At 58.9% G+C, this 11,095-nt stretch overlaps 4 protein-coding genes across 4 annotated transcripts; all 4 read right to left on the bottom strand.

Moving 5' to 3' along the window:
* Window positions 1-259: 259 nt before the first annotated feature.
* Window positions 260-530, bottom strand: SPRG_12494 (hypothetical protein; the record flags this gene model as incomplete). The annotated part of the gene is made up of 1 exon (XM_012352407.1): window positions 260-530. A coding segment is annotated over one exon (271 nt), but the record flags the coding sequence as incomplete, so codon positions are not given.
* A 186-nt stretch (window positions 531-716) lies between these two features.
* SPRG_12493 (hypothetical protein) lies at window positions 717-1,860 on the bottom strand (the record flags this gene model as incomplete). Its single annotated transcript, XM_012352406.1, has 2 exons — window positions 717-1,393; window positions 1,449-1,860. 2 exons carry the CDS (start codon window positions 1,858-1,860, stop codon window positions 717-719), a joined length of 1,089 nt encoding a protein of 362 aa, XP_012207796.1.
* Window positions 1,861-4,320: 2,460 nt separating this feature from the next.
* SPRG_12492 (hypothetical protein) lies at window positions 4,321-8,282 on the bottom strand (the record flags this gene model as incomplete). The annotated part of the gene is made up of 1 exon (XM_012352405.1): window positions 4,321-8,282. One exon carries the CDS (start codon window positions 8,280-8,282, stop codon window positions 4,395-4,397), a length of 3,888 nt encoding a protein of 1,295 aa, XP_012207795.1. The 3' UTR covers window positions 4,321-4,394.
* Window positions 8,283-8,679: 397 nt separating this feature from the next.
* SPRG_12491 (hypothetical protein) lies at window positions 8,680-10,603 on the bottom strand (the record flags this gene model as incomplete). The annotated part of the gene is made up of 4 exons (XM_012352404.1): window positions 9,209-10,603; window positions 9,067-9,157; window positions 8,762-9,018; window positions 8,680-8,709 (listed from the first exon to the last, which is right to left on the bottom strand). Exons 1-4 carry the CDS (start codon window positions 10,589-10,591, stop codon window positions 8,680-8,682), a joined length of 1,761 nt encoding a protein of 586 aa, XP_012207794.1. The 5' UTR covers window positions 10,592-10,603.
* Window positions 10,604-11,095: the final 492 nt, after the last annotated feature.

Raw genomic sequence — 11,095 nt, 5'->3', positions numbered from 1 at the left:
GGCTCGTCGCGGCCCCTGTCGTCCTCGTCATGCTCGCGGTGTGCGTCGGCTTTGAGCTCGGTGCGCAACTGGACTTGGCCATCGATGCGAGCCTCTTGCAGACGCATTGCGTCCTCCTTGGCGATGACACCTGCTACGATCGAGGCCATTTCGGTCGCCATGCGTCGCGTCGAGCTACTACGACGTGCCCAGGAGGGCTGCAGCGCCGACGACCGTGCCACCAAGCTCGCCTGCCGATTGGTGGGTTGGTAGACAGTACCATGTTCGTTGACAACGCCACTGGCGGCGCTCGCCTCTGGCGCTGCCATGCTGTCGTCGCTAGGCGATGAGCGGCGCTCGTAGGCGGTGCAGCAGCCCAGGTGCGACGTGAGCCGTGTCGTCGAGTACGAGACCGACGCGCCGCAGTGTTTGCAGAGCGCTCGCGCTGTGGGCGTTGGCTTGGACTTGTCGTGCGGCGGCGTGAACGGCTCTTCAAAGTGGGCCTTGAGCGCGCTGACCTCGGCGACCGTGCGATTACGCCGCAGTGCCATCGCAAAGGGCAAACTGGGTTATCCGGATACCGGATACCGACCTGTCCGAATCCAAGCTATTGCAAGACCTGTGCGCTGAGCTTGGTGCAATCCGCGATATCCGTCGATGCCATCAACCCCTTCGACCGTACAAAGCGCCCTATGTTGTGGAGAATATTGTCTTCCTAATGATAGACCAGTAGATGTCTAACTTGTCGACACCAGGCCATGTTCTTGGACGGGAATTAGCCGCACGTTGGATCCGGCAGAGAAGAGACGCACGGTCGGATACAAGTTGACATCGCTGACGACGTTGTGCAGGCTCGTGGGGAGCAGCACGCCGTCGACTGTAAACGAGATCCGTTGCTGGAGGCGGTGCCACGTCACTTGAAGCAATGCAAGCTGTGGCACCTTGGTATCGAGGAGACCATTGGATCGAGGCTCGTCGTGCGAATAGACTGTTGCGTTGCGACAGCTGAAGAACCAGCCGCGGGTCGCTTCATTGCGTTCGGGCACCGGCGACGTCTCGTCGAGATACGGAAGGAATCCGGCTTCAACGGCGTGGAGACCGAGATGCACGAGCACGGCGAACGTTGTCACTGGATGCGACGCGACGACACTGGCCCAGCCACGACTCGGGTGCTTGGCAAGCATATTGCCGTCCGCTAGTAGAATCTGCTCCGAGCACCGGCGCGGGTCCCACTGCAATGGCATGATCGGTGCCGAGGGCGCCGGACTCTCAATCTGGATCTGGAGGTAGTCGAGCATCTCCCGGAGGTCCGCTTCTTGGTTGACTGTGAGTCCCTCGACATCCAGTCTGCCCGATCGAAGGTACTTGATCACACGTTTAAACGTACTCGCGTCCAAGTCCAAAAAGTACTCGCCTACCGAGAATCGTCGTCAGTACCGATTGCCACAGAGAGAAATATGACGTTGAACCTTTCTCATTGGGCAGCCAGTGATCCGATGAGAGCATCGCGTCAAAGTAGCTGCCTGGCATACGCAGCAGCGTCTCGCGCGCGGTCATAAACAGCGTGCCGCCGACGTTGAGTGTGATCGTCTTGGCTGGCGTAAGGAGATGATCGATGGACTCGTCTGCGTCTGGTTGGCGTCGATGGTTCTCAGCCTTGAGCTCCGCAAGCAGCTCGAGCTTGGCGTCGATGCGCGCTTCTCGCTCTTGCAGGGCCGCTTCGTGCAGCCGCAATGCTTCTTCCTTGGTCGCTACGTCCGACGCAATCGCAGACAACTCGTCAACAAGCTTACAGAGCGCGTCCGACGGCGTCTCGTCCAGCGCCGCCACCAAGGCTTGCAGCGCAGCGCAGCGGGCGGCCAAGGTTAGGCCGTCGACCATCGTGTCAAACTTCGTCAAATGAGTCTGCCAATCCAAGGCTCCGTTGGACACGTCCGGATATGAGAGTGACAGGTGCCGGATAAGGTCGGTCCAGAGATACCCGTGCTCGCTCGCCCAGTCGTGAAATAGCTTGTTCATTATATTCGGACGGCGACTTGACGACATTGATGTAACTGCCGGACACCATGGCCGGACACGGCGTCATCGACGCTTCAGCGTGACGTTCTTGCGTCTTGATGCAGCAGGTTTGCCTCTCGATACTGTCGTCCTCAAACCAATTCCTTGGATTCACGACACGATTGTATTGTGAGAGTCCCATTACCGCGTCACTCGAGCCACCAAAGTATGAAATATTTCATGTAACAAGTTCCAAGTGGCAGCTACCGGTAGCAGCAACTTTTGTTCTCGTAAAGCGGCTTGGTTTGGCGTTTCCATGACCTGGCAGTCCCAGCGACGCTTGAAACCGTCACAACTTTAACTTGAAACATCAAATTATTAAAAAAAATTGTGATCGGATTTTTCGGGTGGCTGACCCGATAAAACTTCTCGGCATCTGATTGGCTAAAACATCCTATGACGTGGCAAGCGGAAAACAGCGGGGCCCATGCAAAGAACGAACATGCGCGAGCGCAAGGATAAAACAAAGCGCTGGCTTAAACGAATTAGCGTAGCAGAGCTTCGGGCATTGATTTTGATTCCCTGTACGCATGACATATCAATACATTGCCGCGGCAATCGAATACCATCCGTTTTACCTTCCTGGCGTGTCTTGCTCTTGAAAAACGTGATGCCAATTGCGTCGCCTTCGCACGAGAGGTGTTCACGCGCACCGTCTCCGTTGACTTGGATCAGCAAACGAGGTTACGTGGTATCGTTAGCCGTCCTCACCGAGACGCTAGTCCTCGTCTAAGGTGAGCGCACGCTTCGCATTCGGCACCTTGCTCTAGGACTGGCTTCGCGACGCAAGCGTGCGCCAAATGCCTACACAAATCACGTAATCACAAGAAGTCCAGTATTGAAAGTCGATATTGTACCAGCATACACCTCCTTCATATCATCGCCGTGGCCGGCAGGCTAAGGCACGTTCCGGTCCTTGTACACACTCACGAGCGCACTGCGATAGCGACTGAACGTCAACGTCGTGACATTCTTATAGCGCACGATATACTCGAGAAACTGGAGAAAGTCGTCGTACTCGAATGCGCGGACTTCAAACGTCCAGCCGTCCTTGGCTTCGTCGAATGAGCACGGCTCCTGGAGACCGGGCTCCTCGTACTCCTCGCGCACCCATTTCTTTACCTGGTTGAGGTTGCTCTCTTTCGTCTTCCGAGATGACGTTGTGGTGCGCATGTGCCGAGCGTCTTTGATCGTAAACTCTGCGAGGTCGATCTCGCCCGCGCTGTCTCGGCTCGCTGCCATGCCTTGAGGATCGCAGCTTCCATTTCTTCTTAGCACTGATTCGTCAAAAAACGAGGCTTTTCTACGATTTTTGTAGCTTTTGATTGGACGCCATTTTTGCGGGCTCCAGCCCGCAAAAATCTTTTCACCAGGCGCTTATGCAATAATATAAAATCACACGTAGGTGTGACGAAATAACTCAGTGATCATCGGGAATATATTTAGATTGAGATTCAGTGGTCATCGAGATTGCAGAATTTATATTTCGGCTGTTTCAAGGCAGCCTTGTCCGGTTATGTTATCTGGTTATCCGGTTAACGCATGTAACCCCGGAGAAAACCCGGATGTAACCCCGGAGAAAACCCGGTTCACGAACCCGGAGAAAACCCGGACAAAGATCCCGGAGCGAGTCCGGTATGAAGTGCCGGAGAAAACCCGGTCGGAAACCAGAGCAATGAGCAACGCTAAAATAGACTGCGGCACGCTGTCACGTGTGGACGTGGACCAGCTGAAGAGCGTGTGGCATGGGCAAGTCTATCTTGTCGACCAAGAAAAGGCGTGTGGAAAAGTCGAACGACGCTGAATACGATAGCAATTGCCTCCTCGCTGCGGCCCTTTTTCGAAGGGTCGCCACCGCAGAGCACACAGTATCACAGCAAGCTGCCCATGCAACGCCCTCATGTAGCCCGCCAGCATCGCGCAGCGGTTCCCGTACCGCACTTGCAACTGTCCACGAGGGCATTGTGTCACCATCTGGCTCGCCTGCGTTTGCGGATGCGCCTCTTACTCCCGATGCACCAACGACTGAGCCCATTGACGATACGACTGAGCCGATTGACGATACGTACGACACTGACGACGAAGAGTTCGGGTCTCCGTATCAGTCGGAAGTCTATCGCAGTGGTGTTCCACTCGGTGCCTTTGCAGCCACCGTCAGAAAAAAGGAACGGCGACTGACGCATCGTCTATGGCGTCATCATGCTTCAGTTGCGTGGAAGAATAAGCCTGCGCCCGCAAAAATGGAGAAGCCAGTGCTTACAACAGAGTGTCGCCCGACAAAAGCAGAGTAATGATATATTTTCGTTTCTAGCCAGTAATGCATCAACACTATCCTACACAAAGCAGCGCACATCTGGCTATGCCAAGCCGGCCTGCTGCATTAGCCCATGAAACGTGCCGCGTTGCTGGAGCAGCGTCGCCGGCGCGTCAAACTCGTCGACCTGGCCTTTCTCGAGCACGAGGATGCGGTCGCAATGCAAAATGGTCTCGAGGCGGTGTGCAATGACGAGCAGCGTCACGTTGACAAAGCACGTGCGGATCGCGTCCTGGATGAGACGATCGGATGCCACGTCGACGTTGGCCGTCGCTTCGTCCAAAACGACGATCTTGGACTGTCGGAGGAGCGCGCGCGCAATGCAGACGAGCTGGCGCTGGCCCACCGAGAGGTTGGCACCGCGCTCGGCCACGTCAAAGTCGAGGCCGCCGAGGCTCTTGACGTACGAGGCCAGCTGCACGTGCTTGAGTGCGGCCCAGAGCGCCGCGTCGTCCGCATCGCCGGACGGATCCAAGTTGAAGCGCAGCGAGCCAGAAAAGAGTACCGGGTCTTGCGGAATGATCGTGAGCTTGGACCGGAGCGACGTCACCGAGATGGACGCAATATCGACGCCGTCGATCGCAATGACGCCGGCGTCCACCGACACGAGGCGGAAGAGGGCGCTCACAAACGAGCTCTTGCCCGAGCCGGTGCGGCCGCAGACGCCAACCTTGGTGCGGCCGGGAATGACGAGATTGATGTCGCGGAGCACGAGCGGCAGGTCGTGGCGGTAGCGCATACTGACGTCGGTGAGCGTGATGCACGCCTCACTTGGCCACGCCGCGTCGTCTTCCATGATGGTCCGACTCGTACGAATGTTGTCTTGCTTCTGGACGTCGTCTTCACCAGGAAGCGAGTCGTAGTGCGCGAGCCGCTCGACGCACGTCATCATGTTGTCCATGTTGTTGTAAAACATGGCCGCTTTCGAGAGGAACGCCGAGAGCTGCGCCGCGTACGTGAGCGAGAGGCCGGCGGCGACGACGCCGATCGAGCTCCGGAGACCGATGCAGAGAAAGGCCACGGCGACCACGATGCCGGCCGAGAGCATGTCGAGGCGCATCTGGAACCAACACCGGCTCAGGTAAAACGTACTAAAATACCGCATGTGCGCATCCAGTCGGGTTCGGTTCCAGACGACAAATGTCGCCGCGAGCCCAAACGCCCGGATCGTCGTGAGACCGTCGAGCGCTTCGGCCACGAGCGTCACGAGCGGCGACCGTGTCACGAGCTCGAGCCGCTTGAGTGCACCGGATGCCGGGTTGAAATACGTCTGCGCCTTGTAAAAGAGGTACCCCATCAACGGGTACAGCACGAGCACATACGGCGTCGAGAGGCCGCACACCACCAGCACGGCGAGAATCTGGAAGAGAAACTGCAAGAGGAGGTACCCGTAAAACGGAATCTGGCTGTCGAGCGTGTCGAGGTCGGTCGCGAACCGGTTCAGAATGCGTCCGAGCGGCGTCACGTCAAAGAACGTCGGGACGGGCAGCGAGAGCACCTTGCGGAAGAGCCGCGCGTGCAGGTGCAGCGAGCACTTTTGCGCAATGTAGAGCGCAAAGAGGCTCCGGCCGACGACCAATGTCAGCGCACCGAGCATAATGCCGCCGTATACACCACCGGCGCCGAGGCTCTTGGCGAGCGACGCGGTGGTCGCCCAATGGCCGAGGTACACGTCACCGGCAACGACGCATCCTTGGCACGCGCCGTAACTGAGCACGATGGTGGCGACGACCACGGCGCTGTTCCAGCCGCTCGAGCCAAAGTACGTGGCGTACGTCTGCAGCGACACGGCGCCGTTGACACGGTCTTCGGTTGTCATAAGTGCCGGTCTCGAGGTCTTTGTCTCGTCAGCTGTCGTCGCTTTGCTGTCCATTATTGGCGTCGTGTGCTCGGACGACGTTGGCATTACCTTGGTCTCGGTCGCATGCGTGGCCACGAGGTCGGGAAATGCGTCTTGCAGCGCATCAAACGGTCCGTCGCCAACGATGCAGCCGTCGGCCATGACAAGCACACGGTCGGCCAGCGGCAGGAGGTGGTAGTGGCTGTTGAGCACGAGCACCACCGTCTTGTGCTCCAAGAGTCCTTGGATGCCGTCGCGAAAGACGCTGCTGGCGACGTGCACGTCCAAAGCGCTGAGCGGGTCGTCGAGAAGGAAGACGTCGGCGTCCGACTTGTAGAGTGCGCGGGCCAGTGACACGCGCGCCTTCTGGCCGCCGCTGAGGTTGATACCGCGCTCGCCAATCTCGGTGGCGTCGCCCGCCGGGAGACTCGCGAGGTCGTGTCGCAGCTGACACGCGTCCAGGACGGCTCCGTACTTGGCGGCGTCGAGATGGTCGCCAAAGAGAATGTTGTTGCGCAGCGTGTCGTGCTGGATCCACGCCTCTTGATTCGCAAACGCGACGTTGGTGGCGACGCGGCGACGACCGTCGACCAACGGCATCTCGCCAAGGAGGGCGTGCACAAGACTCGACTTGCCGCTGCCGACAGGTCCCACGACGATCGTAAGCGACGGCGTCGTCGTCGCAATGGACACGGAGATGCGGTGCAGCGTCGGTGTTTTGTGCCACGCCAGTGTCGCATCGACCAGTGCAATCTCGGTCGCCGTCGGTGGCGAGGCGGCGGTTGTTGCCACGGGCGGCGACGACGGCACCCGAGACGGTACCCGGGACGACACCCGAGACGGCACCCGGGACGACGACGACGGTGGTAATCCCAGTGGCGCCGTCGCGTCGCAGAGCAAGAAGGCGTTGACGCGGTCACATGACGCAAACGCATCCGTTGCGTGCATGACGGCGTTGGAGAAGATCATGCACGGAAGGCTCGCCGTGTTCATGAGTGCGAGCACCGTGAACGCCGTCGTCGACTGCATCTCGTGACCCAAGGCGACGTACGTCAGTAGTGACACGGCCATCGTCACGAGCGGCGCCGCGTACAGCGTGACCGTGTTGACAACGCGCATGACCTGGTACGTGCGAATGAGCTGGAACTCGCGGAGGCGGACGGCGGTGATGTGCGCCTCGAGGTGCGTCTCCCATGCGTAGAGCTTGACGACGCGGATGCCCTGGAGGATCTCGGACATGAGCTTGACGCGCTCGGCCTGGACGACGAGAAGGCGGCGCTTGACGGCACCGACTTGCGATCCCGAGTAGTACCCGGCACCGAGGAATGCAAACATGAGGACGCCGGCGATCGCACCGACAACGGCGCCGAGCTCGATGCCCATGAGAACCATGATGGCGAGCAGCATCGCAGGTGCAATGATGGCCCAAAAGCCCATCCAGAAGCCAAGCAGCATCTTCTCCGAGTCGACGGTCGTCATTGTCACGACGTCACCGGACGTGAGCGACTGCTTGGACGTCCCCGAGAGCTGTAGTGTCTTGAGAAACACAACATCGATAAAGATGGACTTGACGTTGCAGCCGATCTGCGCCGCCTTGGTCTGAGCATAGTCGCCACAGAGAATCGAGAGAAACGACGACGACGCGAGCAACGCAGCGAGACCGTAGCCCGACGAGACACCCATGCTCGTGGTCACGGGCGTCCCGTCGTCATCGTGTTGGATGAACTGCACAATCGACTTGATGAGCCACGGTTGGAGCAGGTTGAAGCTAGCAGCGACGACGTTGAGCCCCAAGGTGAAGAGAATCTCGCGCCGGAAGGTTCGCCAGATGGCGTGCGAGAGCTTTGGCGTTGCCTTGGCGATCTCGATCGACCACTGGTGCAGGAACCGGGTCGAGACAACGGCGGCCGTGTCGTTGGCGGGCAGTGGCCAGACGTCGTCTTCTTGGAGCGGTCGCGCGGCGCCCTTGCGGATGAGCGGATCGATCCAGGAGAGCGTCGCCGTCGAGAAGACGTTGGCGTGCTCGAGCGGGTGGACACGATCGGACGCCCGGACGTACGCCGTCGTCGTCGGCGCTGCGTCGTCGGTCATTTCGTCGGTGGCAATGCGATTGTGACGACGTCATGAGTCGGCGTCATCCGTTCAACCCTTCAAGGTGTGATCCAATCGCAGCGAGCTCTCGCCATCTGTCACACCCATGGCGGTATCGGTTCGCAAGCGTCTGTCGCAGAACCACGGATGTGGCCCGGTATCGGGTCGCCGGCGCATCGGCACGACGCAGGTACCGGTAGCATTCGATTCTTGTGGCGGGCGCCCCGGGTGTGCGGGCTCAGTGGATGCCACGCTCGGTCCACGACGAACCAAAGTGCCGTTTAGAACTTGAGGAAAGGGTATGACTACCGGTACGTAATACATGCGGTGCTTGCTTAACCTTGGAGAAGGCTTGGGTGCTCAACATTGAAATGCGTTTACAGTTAGGTCCACTACTCTATCCATGGTGAGTTGCGCGCGCCATGGACTAGCAACGCGTTGGTCAGCTCGTCGTTACTGCCAGTTTGCCGCAGCAATACCTTCCCAACAGCAAATCGCTGAGCGTGTGGGCGTTGGGGCGCATCTGGGGGGGCTGGCTTTGGTTGAACGGACACGATCGAGCCCTTCTGGAGTACGAGGTGCGAGACCAAGCTCACGCGCGTCACGTCGGCGAGCTGCCCCGCCGCAATGTAGCCGTACACATAACAGTCAGTGCCGCGTCCGTTGATCGTCGCGAGCGACTGATGGGACGGGTCCGTCGCGAATTGTCGGTATATACTGCCCCCCGAGCAAAAGTCTAGTATGCACATGACGTGGCCGCGTCAATGTCATCCACATCAAGTACCTGTGTCCGTCGGCTTGTGGGGTCGGCACAAATAGAGGCAGAGTCGACGCTTCCAATCGTTGAAGTCAAACTTGGCAAAGGAATTGTCGTCCTAGAGAATGCCACGCCAGGCTATCGGCCTCACTATACAGTAAGTCAGTACCGTCGGCGCCAGGGCAGGGACGGGTGTCGCCGGTGACTTCCTGTCGCTTGGCGCGCGCGCGACCACGCCGAGCTGCACTTGGCGCTGGCTGTTTGCACTCAAGACGGACGAAATGCTCTTGTGGTAAATCAGTAGCTCTGGTGGTTCCGGACGCGGCTCGGGCGCCCGACGCCCCAGCACCACCGGCACCATAGCGAGGATGAAGTAGGTGACCAAAAGGGCGGGAGCTACCTCGACCGTGTAGAAGCTACCGTCGGCGGCTGCCGTCGACAGTGCGCACATGATCGAGTTGGCCATGCCGACGAGCGGATACCAGCGCAGGCATCCGTTGGCGGCTGCGCTGAGGAGCACGGTGATGACAACCGCGAGCACGGTCGTCGATTGAGCGACGCACCCGTGGATCATTCGCTTGCGCCGCAGCAGCCTATTGAACGCCAAGAGCGCTGCGTACGAGAACCAGACGTGGCGACCGAGGTAGTACGCGCCACACAAGAAGCTGCGGGCATCGACGGCGTAAATGACGCGAACAGTTGCATGCAACGATACGTCGGCGCTCGCGAGAATGTCGAGGCAAAAGCCGGCGCAAACAATCGGGCTCGAGACGATAGTGGACGTGGGGTCGCCGATAATTACCTCGTAGCGCTCGACTGTTTTGGATCGATCGCTCAGCGGGTATAGATCAAGGTTCTCAAGGAGGTGGGCGACGTGGCGGTAGTACTGCCGCCATAGAAGCCAGCCAATGTACACACTGAGGAGCACTCGCCACAGGAGCTTGGCGAGCACCCAGCCGCTCGAGTACACGGGAAGCACGTGAATGAACGAGACGGCAGTCGTATTCGGACCCGTCGGCTGCGTCCACGCAATCGACACGGCGATCGGGACCGAGACCAGTTGCATTGTCCACGCGCGAGCTACCGGCGTCGTTGCGCAGAGATCTTGAAGCACTTGCGGGCCAAAGTCTGCCGGGTAGAAGAGCGCACCTGGTGCGCGCGCGACAAGCGCAAACGAGCACACGCTCGCATCGACGGTCGATGTTATAATGTGATATGTGGTGTTGGAGTTCTCCGCCGACGTTTGCTGCTTGTGGTCGGCAACGACAAGCGCGCTCCATGCCGGCGTCGGGGACATCGGTAGACCCGCGTCAAAGTACCCACTGCCGTCCAAGAGAGGCTCGCTCACGTACGCTTTCATGGGGCTCAGAATCAGGCTGAGTGCAAAGAGGCCGGATATGAAGACAGAGCGCTTGTTGTAGCTGACCTTGGTGACGCCACCCGCGTTGAAGTACTTGTGCAGCGAGAGCGTCTTCGGCGTCGGCTGTCGTAGCTTGGACGACTTGCGAGGCAGCAATGGAGCTGGCGTTGCCCACTTCGGCGCATCCAGCATGGTGTCGAGCACGAACTTTTGTGTTTTGCTATTTACGGCTGAAACACAGACACAATAATAGCTTAGGCCTATTGAAACGATCAGTATTGTTGCGAGCTCAAGTCGACGGTCGTACTATGCAGGCGACCGCCGATATGCACAGGACGCCCGGCCGCAACAATACGCATCTTTGAAACAATACTTTTGCAAGGTAGTGTCCAAGAGGACCGACGCTATGATAGCGAGGGAAGAGCCACATCGCTTGCGTTTCTTACCGCGAATCGTATGGCGTGGGACCGCCAGTCACGCTACCAACCATTCTTTCATCACCAACACCGAGCGACGTAGCAAGCGAAATCTTGTCGCTCGTTTTGGATCGACGGTGCGATGTGCTGCGTCGCGCTTGCCCCTCCAGCTGCCACCACAAGTGCAAGCGTCCGCAGCCACACATAAAATCATATGCACCGATTCGCACCCCGGCACACACGCACCATGGTTAGTGATGGTCCATCCCATGTACACAGT

The sequence above is a fragment of the Saprolegnia parasitica genome (assembly GCF_000151545.1).
Source record: "Saprolegnia parasitica CBS 223.65 unplaced genomic scaffold supercont2.98, whole genome shotgun sequence".
In the NCBI taxonomy this organism is placed as follows: Eukaryota; Oomycota; class Saprolegniomycetes; order Saprolegniales; family Saprolegniaceae; genus Saprolegnia; species Saprolegnia parasitica.
Note: the sequence above shows the minus strand (reverse complement) of the source record. Positions and strands in the feature narration are given on the sequence as shown.